At 41.4% G+C, this 14,523-nt stretch overlaps 1 protein-coding gene across 3 annotated transcripts in view; it reads left to right on the top strand.

Moving 5' to 3' along the window:
• Positions 1-251: 251 nt before the first annotated feature.
• drp2 (dystrophin related protein 2) overlaps positions 252-14,523 on the top strand; it is a 95,032-nt gene continuing 80,760 nt past the window's right edge. For all 3 annotated transcript variants that reach the window (XM_074674061.1, XM_074674060.1, XM_074674058.1), the window contains exons 1-2: positions 252-392; positions 4,570-4,744. In XM_074674061.1, the coding sequence (XP_074530162.1) occupies positions 4,698-4,744 (47 nt within the window). In that variant the 5' untranslated portion in view covers positions 252-392; positions 4,570-4,697. The remainder of the gene's footprint in view (positions 393-4,569; positions 4,745-14,523) is intronic.

Genomic DNA, 14,523 nt, shown 5'->3' with positions numbered 1-14,523 from the left:
TCCAGTCAGAGTGTGTGTGCGTGGGTCGAAGGACAGCAGGCAGATGGCCTTTTCTTCCCCATGGTCTTGGGGAGCGAGGAGGATATGTAGGTGTGAGCAGGAATGTGCAAGGACAGAGAAGTCTTTGACCACAAGAAAAAGTCTCAGCTTATTAGGTCAGGCATCTCTCCCCATTCCTGTCTCTTTCCCCTCCAACACCCTTCTTATCTTCCTCCATCTCTCCCTCATTCTTTTATTCCTCTCTGCCTGTCCAACTTATCTCTGCTTCCTCTGCCAAGCCAATCAAGAGACAAGGTAAATAATGTCAACACTCAGTTACCCTGTGTGACAGCTTTAACAACCTGAGTCTGGGACTGGAATCTTAAAAGGCACAGTGAGTCTGTAGCATTAAGGTAGGCACAGCACATTGTGAAAGACTTGCATTTATCTGCAGAGCTCCTGTAATGAGAGTAAATCTGAGCTATCCTATCGCTTCTCAAGGATATCTTCCCTACAGTCTTGATTCCTTCAGATTAATATCAGCGTGTAGACACGGTGTAGCAGCGCACGCTTTTGATCCTCTGAAGCTTTATCTGCACAATTCAACTGTCTTTTCTCCGCTGCTTTGAAATGCAGTCAAGCTTTGTGCGCTATCATTTATCATCTTCTTTGAGTTTAAGATGCATATATTGTCTGGAAAATGTTTCTTTAGGTTTCTTTGGCTCAAGTGGTCAACCCACACGGAAAAAAAAGAGTGACGCTCTGTCCTTGCTGTTAGTGTGAGTGTGTGATTTCAGAAAGTGTGAAGCAGTGATTTCTGCAGGAAACAGTCACATGGAGGTGAGAGTGAGATGAATATTGTCGGTGTCACTTTGCAGCATGTCACTGAAATCTCTGCTGGTTTTCCAGCTTCTGTGGAAAACACGCAGTGCACACGCTTGACTGGGCAACGCCACATCTGATCAAGGCTGTAAATAATGCATGTTTAAACCTTGACTCATGGTTTTGAAGTTTAAAGCCAGAGACAGACCCACCTAATGTCCTGCACTGTGGGCTAATTCATGTCTGCATCATGTAGATATCTGTATACGAGACAGAGGTAACCTGGACGTTTGGGTAACATGACCATTCCCCTCATTGTTGTGTTTCTTGCGGCACAAAACAAAAACTGACTTTAAACTTTTAAACAGATGCATGAGCACATACCTCAAGGTGCAGTGAAGTATGAGTTTGTGTCTTTCTTTGAAACCCTGCGAGCAACCGTCAGAGAAAGGTTTGAAGTGTAAAAAGAGATTTGAGGTCACCGTCAGGGCTGTCTGTCACTCAATTCCCTCCTCACACTAGAAGCAAACCTCTCTCAGAGCTATCTTTCGCCCGCCGAGTATTCCCTCAGTGTAAGCAGTGGTGTGGATGATGTTTGTCATTGTTCAACTCCATTTCACATCTTGAAAGAGTGACAGTTTTCCAAAGCAAACAAACAGTCGGCCTGCCGTACTGCTCTTCAACTCCATCGAGTCATACGGAGCCGCCCCGGCCCTGTTCTCATGCAACACCATGAGGGGGAAGAAGGGAAAGAATCATATCTCTTCACAGACTGTAAAAAGAGGTGATTATTTTTAGAGGAATTTCTGCTCGACTCAGGTCCTGGAAACGTCGACTGTATGCAGAGCCACACGTGACCTCTGATAATCAGCTGAGGGGAAGAGACAGTGGAAGCAGGAGAGAGTGGGAGAGATGTGCTGATTCATGCAACACTCACCTCCTCTAACAGGAGCTGTCTGAGGAAGAGTGGGGAGGGGAGAAATAGGCGAGATAACTGGAGACAGGAGGTTGGACAAGATGGTGATGATTCATGTGAAATAGGGAAGCACAGGAAAAAAAGAACATCCGGACAATCTGCGGCAAGACTGTGAGTGGAACAAAACAGAGGAAGAGAATTGAATAAACATGTACAGAGGAAGAGGAGGAGTATACTGAAGCAAGTCTCTTCTCCCTCTCACTGGGGAGAGATGTTTTCATTCAAATGTTGACATAGCAACAAAAACTTCTTTCTTCCTGGTTTACTTCAGGCTCAATTTGTTTTAGACAAACCACCTGAGCTCGAAAGAGAGAGACGCTCAAAGAGGCAGTGAGTCAGATGTGTTTACCCTGTAATTGGGTTGGAAAAAAGCCTGTTTTGGTCTGTCTTGGCGTTAATGATGAAATATAGGAACTTTATTTTTCAATTGACTGCACAGTTTTTTAATAATGAGCCTCCACACAATGATAGTGAATGCTCAGAGTGCACGTATAGCACTCTGGTCATTGTGAAGATGCCCCAGAGGTGCATACTCAATGAATCAATACAAAATCTAATCTTTTTGAGCAGCACATCCAGGGAGCAATAGATAAATAGAATATTAGTTCGTAAAATATTAAATTAACGACGGACTTCAATAATGTGCTCATCACAAGTTTCATGGTCACTGTGTGAAACTTCTGCAGAAGCTTTACATGAGTTAAAATGAAACTTCTTGTTAATCTCTTGGTAAGTGTGAAAACCCTCAGGTCAACCCTCTGTCTACCACCAGAGATTCCATCTTTTGCCGCTTATCCAGGTCCAGGTCACAGAGGCAGCAATGTCATCACTGATGACCAGTGGCTCCTGTCCCTGGCCATTTCTGCCAGCTCCTCCGGGAGGATACCGAGGCGTTCCCAGGCAAGCCCAGAGATATAATCTCCCCACCGAGTCCTAGGTCCAACCCGGGGTCTTTTCTCAGCTGGACATACCCGAAACACCTCCTTTGGGAGGTGTCTGGAGGTGTTATCCAGGTCCAGGTGACAGGGGCAGCAGTGCCATCACTGACGACCAGTGGCCCCTGCTCCCGGCCATTTCTGCCTGCTCCTCTGGGAGGATACTGAGAAATTTCCTAACTAGATGCCCAAACCACCTCATCTGGCTCCTCTCGATGTGGAGGAGCAGCGGTTCTACTCCAAGCCTCTCCTGGATGTCCAAGCTCCAAACCCTATCTCTGAGCCCAGACACCCTACAGAGAAAGCTAATTTCAGCTGCTTGTATCCTCGATCTTGTCCTTTCAGTCACTACCCAAGGCTCGTGGCCATAGGTGAGGGTTGGAACATAGGTTGACCGGTAAATTGAGAGCTTTGCCTTTTGGCTCAAATCCCTCTTCACCACAATGGACTTGCATGTCTGCATCACTGCTGAAGCCGCCTTGATCTGTTTGCCCCCCACAACCCGGAGTGGGCAGTCCACCTTTTTCCAAGAACCAGAGCCTCAGACTTAGAGGTGCTGATCTTCATCTCAGCTGCAAAATGCCCCAGTGCAAGCTGGAGGCATTTAGGCCAATAGGACCACATCATCTGCAAAAAGCAAAGCTGGGATCCTCCTGAACCCGACTCCCTCCGTTACTTGGCTGCGCCTAGAAATCTTGTCCATTAAAGTAATGAACAGAACTAGTTACTAAGGGCAGCCTTGAAGGAGTCCAGAGATTTCATGAACTTTCTCTTTGAGGTCCCCTTCCTGGAAGGCTACAAACCTGATATTATTGGAACATATATAAAATGCTACATTGTAAGAAACATGCATTTATATGACGCACAGTACAGCTGGGTGTGCAGGTTGTGTGTGTGACAAAAAAGCCAAATCTTCTCTACCAATTCTAAATGGCTTATTCCCACACTGACTGTGTGTGTGCCTGCGTGTGACTAGATGAGTGGACGGATGGTTCACCACTGCTTCAAAGGTTGGAAGTTCAGACGTCTAGCAGGGGAAGGATTGTGGTTGACCGAAGGATGTGATAAAAGCCTTTGACCAAACATAAGAGGAACTACAGGTTATGGTGTGTGTGTGTGTGAGAGAGAGAGTGTGTATAATATGACTCTGTGGGTGTTTTCAGGGAGTCACAGCTGCAGCTAAGGTAAGGGTTGTGAAATGAGCAGGAAATCTCTGACAGCCCAGTGACCAGACAAGAGATTTATCATGACCCATGAACTCAGAAAAGCTTTTTTGTTCTGCTCTGAATTTTGCTTGTTTTACTTGTGTGCGTGCATGTGTGTGTGTGTGTGTGTGTGTGTGTGAGTGTAAAAAAGGGATATTTCTTACGTGTCTGGCTGCCTCCTTGATGTTTTCCACCACGGCTCCATCAAGGGGATTGCACCTCTTCATGTCTTGCCTCAGATGCCCCCTCACTCTAAAAGTCAGAGGGAAAGAGGCTTTTTGTCTGTGTTTGTTTCCTTGAGTTTAATGGAACGGAATAACAGGATAAAACTGACTGTGTCTCTTTGTTCAGATTCTCTATCTCAATCGCATTTCTACTCTGATTTGTTGACTTTTGATTCTTTGTGTATGGGTCTTGACTTAGTTGAGCATTGCTGCAATGTGCACCTCCATGGTGCTCTCTTCAACAAACCTGGTACTGTTGAAAAGGGACTTTCTGCTTTGTTTGTCAAGTTAAAGTAACTTTTCTATTTACACCATTGGCTACATCGACATTCCTCCTCCCCCTGAGAGATATCTGGTATTTGAAACACCAAAACAGAACTTGACTTTCGCGCTAATCTAGGGCATTTTCTTTTGTTGTGTGTTTTTAGCGGCGGGGCGGCCCTCGTGGCCGGGATGCCACTGTGTGCCGTGCCAGTCCACAGTGGACGGTGAGGGTCAGGAGGAGGGGACAGAGTGCAGGAGACTGAGAGGAGGCGGCCCGCACCAGACAGGAGAAATGAACCTCTGCTGGAACGAGATCAAAAGAAAGTCGCACAACATCCGGTAAGAGATCCATTCATAGCTGTGTTTAATAGTCTTAAGGGGCAGAACATTTTTAGAGCCAAGAATCTTTTTCTGTCTGAAGGAATGACATAGCTGCACTTTTATAGAGCTCCTCTTTTTCAGAGCAACAATAGCTCTGAACTCCTGATTGCATTTTTTCTGTAAGGATGAGTGTTCAAAAATATTTCTTGCATGCCTTTGATGGAGAACAGATTATTCTTTTTTCAATCACTTGACATCTACAGTGAGTTTTGTTTCTGGTATACTCAGACTTATTGAGGCCACTGAACATAGGCTTTAAACCAGTGCATTTTGTTTGAAAAGCAGATCAGGTCACTAAAATACCAAAGGTGCTGAAAGTAAGGCTGCTGGGGTTTCTTTGGTACCCCTTTAGATTTGACATTGTATTATCCTTTAGTCATTAAAAATGCTTCAACTTTATTATTCAACTGCTCCTACTTGCCTTTTATTTATTATCCACTGTATTCCTTTGACTGTAAATTTTATACCTTTGTACAAATGACCGTTTCCTTTGATTTTCTTTTTTTCTGGAACAATTTCATACAGACAACACAACCAACATACTACCACCAAAAACTAAAACACTGCTCCTGCTGAAAATCTAGACCCCAGTGAACAGAGTCTACTTATTAAATCTATAAATAGAGATCAGTCTCTTTCTAATACTTCCTGTAGAGCCATGTGACTCCCAGCATGTCTGAGCCTTTACCCTGCTCATGAACTCATTTACGTGCTTCGGGGACATTTTCTACTGAAACAAAGTAAAGATGTCAGGAGGCTTTTAATCCTTTCCAACAAAGTAGCAGAAGGTTCAATCCTGTGGCACGAGTTAATAACAGCTACAAATTGTTCATTGAATGATTTCAAAACAACCTCTGAGAGAGGGAGAGCTCATGTGGTCATGCACAGAGGTACTGTGGACTGGAGTCTTTGCTGACAGTTACAGGTGATGCAGTCATAGTCCCAATGGGGACGGAGTAGGTTCTCGACCATGTCAGCATACCTTCTCATCTCTGGTATGAGATAGCTTTGCCCTCACTGCTTTAATTCATGTAGTCTTAAAGGTAGAGGATTTTCCATAAGAACTAAAATGTCAACTTTTACAAGAATAATCCTGCTCAGTCATCTCCTACTACGGGCCTCTATACATGTGTGTCAGTGTCTGTGTCTGCTTCAAACCCTCTCCTCAGCCTGTATGTTGATGTTTTGGTTGTATCAGGACATTATTGGGAGGAAAGTAAGCGTGATTATCAAGTGGAAGAAGCTATCCCGAGCAGCTATAATGGTGGACATAGCGTGGAGGAAGAAAGACACAACCAAAGTGAAACAAAACAGCAAACAGATAAAGCTTTTTCTTAAACAAGTGTGAAGCTTGGCTCCACACACTTCTTTTAACTTCTTTTTTGCCTTATTTGTGTGGAATTTGTTGTTGTCTAAAATCCTTTGAATTGCTGCCGAAATTACAAGATAATCCTGAATCAAATAAATGGCTGTAGAGCAGAAAGTATGGCATCATGACATTGGCTGAAAGGCTTTCAGCACCCCCAGCTGTGTTTCATCTGTGTTTCATAGAGACTCTTACTCGCCAGAGTAATAGCCAAGTTATACTCTTTATTAGAATAATCAGTCAAATTTCCACTTTTGATTAATGTGGCTGTTGTCACTCTTTATTTTGAGTAAATATGCATATTCAGATAGATGATTTCTAACATCTTTATTTTACATACTGTCTCTTCTTAATTTGTTTGACATTTCCCCACAACAACTTTCCTTGTTGCCTTTCACGGTTTGTGTTCAGACAATTAAAAAATATTGCCCAATAATGTGCTGTCACTCAATAATGCACATATTTTCAGTGCCACTTGCAGTAGTCAGCTAAGTACTTATTGATATAATACAGGTAAATGCTGCCGCTGCTGGAGTTCCACTGATACAAAACAATTAAACAAGCCTTTGTTGTTCTTTGTTGCTTCATTGGAAACCATCCAGGCTTGCTGCATCATTTCTGTTTCTGCAGTCCAACTGGCATCCTGTTTAGGCCCTTTAATTGCTTACTTGACCCTGATGTATCTAGGAAAGAAGAGGGGGAGGTTAAGGAAGGATAGTTGTGAAATTGGTTAAGACAGTTTCCCCTGCAGTCCTGTGTAATGAGATGACTATAGATGGCCTGCAGTGGCTGTTTATACCCAAGCTGCACTCTGACTTCATCAGGCTGTGAGAGGAAGGGAGGAAATCTGGGAGGAGTCGATGGAAGGATATGAGGAAGGAGTGAGAGAACAGACAGCTGGCATTAAATCATCACAGAAGAGAGACGGGATGCAGGGGAGATAGGGGGGGCAGGGAGAAGAATGAATGAACAAGAAGAGCTTCAGTGAAGAGCTGTCTAACCTTGAGGGTGAGTGCTGTCCAGAGGAAACGTCTGACTGCATTCATTGCCAACAGCTGGACAAGTGCAGACGACTGGCTTTGTAATGGCCTGTCTGGCACTGATTGACAGGTGGTGGAGGATCTGTTCCAATAAAAGTCGCAGCTGCTCCCTGCTACCCTTTATACTGCTGTACATTATACCTTACGGGATACCTTGACTGACATTAAGTAAAAACTTCCTCTGTTGGACTCAGAGTCTTATTTCCCATCGAGAGTCTTCAGTTATGTCAGTGGTTCTCTTACTCTGTGTTTAAGAGCAGGTGCCGTCATGCTGTGGTGAGACAGGTCTGTTTTCATGCCTGCAGTCCAAAGCCCTGCTCAGTCTGCCCTCACTCTGTTTTCTAGCACTTTGTATTTGACCTACGGATTGTATGCCTGGTGTTTGAAAGTTTGTCTGGGAACATAAAATGTGCAATTTCCAAAGCACATCAAAGCCACATAGATTTCCCCAGCACTCAGGCAGCTTAAATCAAATCTCAAAGTGTTTTTTTCTTTGCATCTCTCAACACACAACTATGACCTTAAAGTCAGAGTGACGCACGATTGCCTGTGCTGGTGCTTCAAAACGACCTTCTTTATTGCTGACTGTGTCTGGTGCAATGGATGAGTTTGCCCCACAACATGAAAGTGTATTTTCTGATGTGCAAAATGATTGATCTCCAATTTTCTTGCTTTGAAATTGTAAAGGAGTTTCAAATCTCACTTTGTAGCTGCAGAAACCACTGCACATTAAACTGGTCATTTCTGGATACACAAATCCAATATGATGTCTTGAAGATAAATGTGTGGACAGTCTGTTCTCATTAAATTCATAGCTGGATTTTAAAGTCTCCAGTCAGACAGCATGTTAACATCTGCTCATTTGTACCTGGCACATTGTGCATTTGCCACAAACTGGGCAAGCTGAAACAATCTCCGTGGTAACTAACAGAAAGGTCTCGTCTGACATGCAGATCAAATCAGGACAGTTGTCTGATAATTTGCCAGAGAGATGACATCTAAGATGAAAATTTGATAGGCGGTGGAATGAAAAAAAAATCATTTCCTTTTTAACCTCTCCACAGAGAACACTTTGTGTCATCATCTGATACAGAGAGAAAATGAACTGTTTCCAGGGCCAGAGGAAGCATTCTACACCTGAGCCATGTAGAGGCAGACTGTTGCTTTGTGTTGAGGCCCATGCAGTGACTTCAACTACAGAGTTGTGCTTGTTTTTAATGCAGAGCTGCCCAAGAGCCAAAAGATCCAGACCATCGAGTATCAGTTACCAGTCTTATCACCTTTTATTCCAGATTCTCCGATCTTGCAAAGATATTAAGTGCTTTAAAAGATGAGCAATCAAAATTCTTTACAAGTTTGTGCTTAGGAACATGATTTTGAAATTGTGAAAATATTTACTCATGTAATTTCTCACTCAGTGGTGAACCTTGTCCCAACTCAGGAATGCCTCTTATTTGCCCAATCTCCCTACTAATATGTTGCAAATAAATCCACATTTGTTGTTGGATGTTTCCACGCTTATTTTTCTTAGAATTACACAAATAATTTGGTGTTATCAAATCCACACCACCTATACATTTTTCATGATTTTCTTTTTTTTTTACTGCTAAAAAAATGTCTCCCCTTTTCTACAACTACCCACATGAAATTCAATTTCTACCTACAGCATTGGCTCGACTCAATGTTGGCTCTAAATAAAGATTTGTGGGTGACCAAAGAACTCACAATTATTTTTTTAATCCGTGGAAATTTGTGTATAAATTTGTCCATACAGAGTGCCTTCTATTCCCTACCCACCATTTATTTAAATATTTTAGATTTTACTTAGTTGGTGAACTAAAAATTGCCACCCCTGGAGCTATAGTGGTATTTGGCAAAAAATATCTGCAGATCTGCAAAATTTGAAGATGACATGAAAGCCCCTGTTAGCCCCCATTACTGAAAGCACCCAGAGAATTTAACGTATTAAGATAAGAGGTAAATAGCGCACAAAATGTGTTCTCTAACAGATGGCAGTGACACAGTGAATTTATCAGTGTGACACAGTGCTGCTCAGCTAATTGGACCCAGAGCTGATAACAGAAGGTTTGAGTTCTGATCATTTTTTTTGGGCATGTTGTGTCGGAGGTAGACAAAACCACTGCACACTCACCAGCTGTGTCACGTGTTATTGACCAAGAGACACGACTTGGCTGCGATTGGCAAACAATGTTAACATGCTGTTCATGTTGTTGTGTGCTTTGAGCCGTATCATGTCATGTTTTAATGTCTTATGCTTGATTGAGATGATGGCTTACAACAAACTATGCTGGGCTGTGTCTATCATCATAACCGCTGAATGATTCTGATTATATATAGAGACATTAAGTACAGTGAGCACATTGCTGGGGCTATTGAGCCATTTGTAACTGTTGTGTATGAAAATACTGTTGGAAAGTGTGGGTGGATTCAGTCACCATTTACTCAGAGGGGACAATTTTAAGGACAGGATAAGTTATTTTCTTGATGGTTGTGTAAAAAGCCAAATAAGTTGATAGAGAATTATTGGATAGTCCTCCACATGTCTTGAATACAACTGACAAAAAAGGAAACATGCTGTGCTATTTACCTTTTTAACTAACCTTTGGCAAGAAAATATATAAACGAAATTCCCCAAAGTAGCCTTTTGTAAACTCTTTAAGTCTACAGTCAATGATAGAATAAAAGGGAAATCAAACAGGAAAAAAAGGGAAAAAACAAAGACATGAGGGTAAATGTCAAAATGCAGATCCTTTTTATGTACTTCAGCTGAGATAATGAAAAGAGTATATTAAATAATATAAATATGCTTAGAAACATGTCAACAGGGATAGTAATGGATTTGGTTTTCAAACAAATCTAAAAAAGTTATTATGTAAAGTATCTACAAATGAGGTTAGGAAGTGTAAAATCAATTATGTAAATGTCTAAAAGGTAAGGGTTTTTCGATTGAAGTATCTTTCAGTGAGTCAGGTAAACCATAAATAAAAACTTGGGGATAGTAATAAAAGCCAGTAAATAGAGTGAGTCAGATAGATTAAACAAGAAATGAAAGAGTGATGATGGTGTTTGGAGAGAGAAAATGGTCATTTCAAGACTCAGAAATTCAGCTAATGAATGAACAAACACACCATCCATCCATTTTCTATACCGCTTATCCTGTTTAGGGTCGCGGGTGGCTGGAGCCCCAGCAATCATTTGGGTGAGAGGCAGGGTACACCCCAGACTGGTCGCCAGCTGAGACATAGACAGACAACCATGCACGCACTCGCTCACACCTAGGGACAATTTGGTGTGACCGATTAACCTGGTGAGCATGTTTTTGGACTGTGGGAGGAAGCCGGAGTACCCGGAGAGAACCCACGCATGCACAGGGAGAACATGCAAACTCCACACAGAAAGGCCCACCTGCCGAGGTGGGGATTTAAACCAGTGACCTTCTTGCCGTGAGGCTGCAGCGCTTACCATTGCACCACCGTGCAGCCCCCACGCCAACCATATCAATTTTTATTAAATGTTTATGTAGATGAATGCTTTAAAATGATATTTACTCCATTATGAAAGAAAGTAATTATAGTTACTTCACTTAGTTCATCTCAATGGTTTATTTTGCTGATCAGTTGTCTACGATCAGGAGACTTAATACTTTAAGTGGTAAGCATGACTTCAACAAACGTACCTCCTGTCAGTCTGTTCACTCTTTCGGGGCTGAAGATGGTGAAGCTGGAGGTGATTTCAAATCAAGCCTAGCTTTTTTCAGAAGAGTATCCCTCCCTTGGTTGATCAAGCAGTTGCGTTACCAGTACCACTCTTTGCAGTGCACAACTGACCACTGTATACTCATGTCCCAGAGGAGGGAAAAGTGATGCTGGCATTTCCAAGACAGGTATACATTTAGCTGTTGGCTTTTTGATGTATATTAACCAATGTTTAGCTCATATAAACATTTGCTTTAACTAACGTTCTTAAATTTTAAAAGATACTCTATTAACCACTTCTTTTTCCAAAAAACAGTAGTACAATGGCAGTATTTTGTTGCTCACACTCCTGGACAGGTTATCCAACTGTATAGCTTGGAGTCATTTCAAGCCAGTCAGCTTTAAGCTTTATCAAAAACACCTTTTTGAGCCTACTCTTAAATTAAAGAGGGTGTGTGCCTCCTGGACCCTCACTGCTGGATAATTCAAAGGAGAGCGGCCTCATGGTAAATGGTGAGTGGACGTGTACTTATATAGTGCCTCCCTAGTCTATCAGACCACTCAAAACACTTTCACACTTGTAGTCTCTTTCACTCATCCACACCACATTCACACACTGATGGCTGAGACTTCTATTGAAGGGAACCATCAGTTTTGAATAACACATTCATACCCGTCCACATACCACTAACTGACATACCCATATGAATGAAGGCTCTACCTCCCATACTTCTTTAGGAGACATTAAGCACCACCAGCAGGCCTGCATTCTGGGAGCATGATGTTCTTCAAGGGTGATAAAGCACCCTTACTTCATTATGAGCTTTGTAAGCCAGAGGAAAGAGTTTTAAATACATTCTGGTATTGAAGAGATGTGCTCTCATTCCCAGTCAGCACTCAAGAATGCAGCATTTTGGACCAGCTGAAAAGTCTTCAGAGGCTTGTTAGGGCAGCCGGATGAAAGGGAATTACAATAACCCAACCTCTGGAAAACAAACGCAAACACACCAGTGTTTCTGCATCCTTTTTGGTCCAGTTGTATGCAACTATGATAATTTTGCAAAGTAGATAGACATTAAAATCCTTGAAACTTGTTGTATTAGGGATTTGAAAGACATATCTTGATGAGTCCCAAATACCTTGTTATGGGGATGGATGCCAAGCTTTTTGGGTTTTTTGTTTTAATCAATAAAGAGATACCACTGAGAACAGAGGGCTTTTTATTGAAAACAGACAGACCAGAAGTGAATATGATGTAGTTATCAGAGCGTTTTAGAAACTGATCTCCTGCTTAGCTTGTGTTAGTGTTTGCAGAGTCATTAGGGCATGTTTCCTCCGAGACCAGCTGTACTGCATCCTATTCTTGGATACTTAAGCACTCAAACACTCCACATCTTGTTGCTGAATCATCACAGATCTCCTCAGGAGTACAACTTCCTTAAAAAGCCTTTCAAAGCTCCACTTCCTTAGAAGGTTTGACATTGTACTTGTATCTCATTGCAATGTCACCAGTGTTGCTGACAATATTGGGTATTGTTTGGATTCAGGCTGTGCCACATCGTAAGGTGCCCACTGCTCCGACTACAGGACATGCCCACTGAAGTTGGTGTGGGTTTTTCAGTGGCATGTCGTGAATTTATTTTCTGCATGGCTCAGATATCTGCAGAGTGCCAGCCGCCCACACTGAGCGTCTGTCTGAGGGCAGGGGAAGACCTCTGAGTCTGTTTTTGTCATTAGCACAATGCTCCTATCTGTAGTCACAAGCAGAGCTATCTGTTCATGCCCTCGTCATTCACTGGCTCCTTTATTCACTTTTCCATTCAGTCCATACCAGTTCTCTTCTTGCTGACACTTTTTTTTCCTTGGGCATTTTCAACATCCAGTCTATTCTTCCCATGTCCCTTATCCTTAACCTTCCTTGGACAGATCAGGTGTATTACAATCTGTTATTTTCACATTGTGACCATTTTCCAGCGACATCCTGCTGCAATGCTCCAATTATGATGTTCTGCATTTCAGGTTGCATGTCTACAACATAACATTCAGATAATCACTTATGCATGAGTTATGAGAGACTGTGTCAATATTTTTTCCTGGATTGTAGTCATTTATCTCAGGGCATGAAAATAATTTTTTCATTTTTATTCTTTGAATATTTAAATTTTCAAAAAGTTACCAATATCTCCATTCCAGTGGACTACACACACCTCAACATAAAACAACATAAACTTGATGCAAAAATGAAATAAAATGTACTTTTTGTAATCATTTTTTATGCTTTGGAAACATTTTTTAGTTTATTTTACACATTTAACTTTACCTCATGTCTATCTTATAGATGACAAGCTTTGAACCCTTTGATGCATGTCTCAAACTATCTTAAAAAAAATAAAATAAAATAATTTTTTTTTTCATGCTCTATGAAGAACAAAAACCCTAGACAAAAAAATCTTGACACACTCTGATTTGCAAATCTTCTGTAGAAACCATTGCACTTAGGAGAAAATTACTTTAAATAGCTGTCCACTGCAGTAACTAATATGCGCTAGTGGGCTGAGGACATTGTATTGTTAAATTTAAGAGGTTAAAAAGACAAAATCAAAATAAAAAGCCACACATGTTAAACTGTGAAACAGCTGATATCAGCACTGCTAGCTCATACTTGATACAATATCATGAAAGAACTGTATGATGCAACAGGTTACATGTATGACGACTTAACTCTGTAAAACAATAGTTAATGGTTATTATTTAGTGAACAACTAATACTAGTATTTTACTACATCTACTTCTATCATTAAGCACAAATTGTGAAACAGGAATGTGAGCACACTTAGCAAACAGCTACATTTTTCTTTCATTGAATGCTAACCTCTGCTTCTGGCTGGAAAGTGCTAAAAAGCTATGAAACATGTTGAATTACTTTGAACTTTACTCCGATTTTCAGTATTTTCTCTTGTAATTACTTTTTTTATCACTAGAGAAGGGGTAGAGTATGAGACTTGATGGATATGACTATACAAACATATTGACCCCAGTAGTACAGTACAACCCCCCCAGAGAACTGTATCAGGGAGGAAGAAAAAAAAGAGGAAGAAAGGCTCCATGCAATTATGTTGAATGTGCTTTTCTCAGTCTAAATTCTACTTATTGTGCTACAATATCATGCTTATGATTGTCTTGGGTCGTTCGTTGAAATACATTTCTTTCAGAGAAGTTGGAAATGGATCTATTTCTGCATTCATACATCAATCACTTAGTCACTTTTGTGCAAACAGATTATATTTTTACCCCAGCCTGAAAATCATTTCCAGATTTGCAGTTGTATTTCAAGGTGAAAAAAAAGTAAGCATTTCTCAGGTTGCTTTTTCCATATTTTCTTCATCTACTGTTGATGAGTGTGCGTTGAGCTGTGGATCTAGTTCTACCTGAAGTTCCATTTGTAAGGAACTGTTTTTCTTTTTTTTAACACTTAATCATTTAATTCAGCTGTGCAGTCATTAATCAAGACTTCATGCAAGCTCTCTTTTCCACTGACAACAGGCTGAGTAAAAGCTGGTTAACCAGGTAGTAGGGATTTGATAAGAAAGGAGCCACAACTTGTGGTACAGACGA

The sequence above is a fragment of the Halichoeres trimaculatus genome, unplaced genomic scaffold (genome assembly GCF_033239565.1).
Source record: "Halichoeres trimaculatus isolate MK-OKI-2021-1 unplaced genomic scaffold, fHalTri1.1 fHalTri1_scaffold_7, whole genome shotgun sequence".
Classification (NCBI taxonomy): Eukaryota; Metazoa; Chordata; class Actinopteri; order Labriformes; family Labridae; genus Halichoeres; species Halichoeres trimaculatus.
The sequence above is the reverse complement of the archived record's forward strand: the minus strand, read 5'-3'. Positions and strand labels throughout refer to the sequence as shown.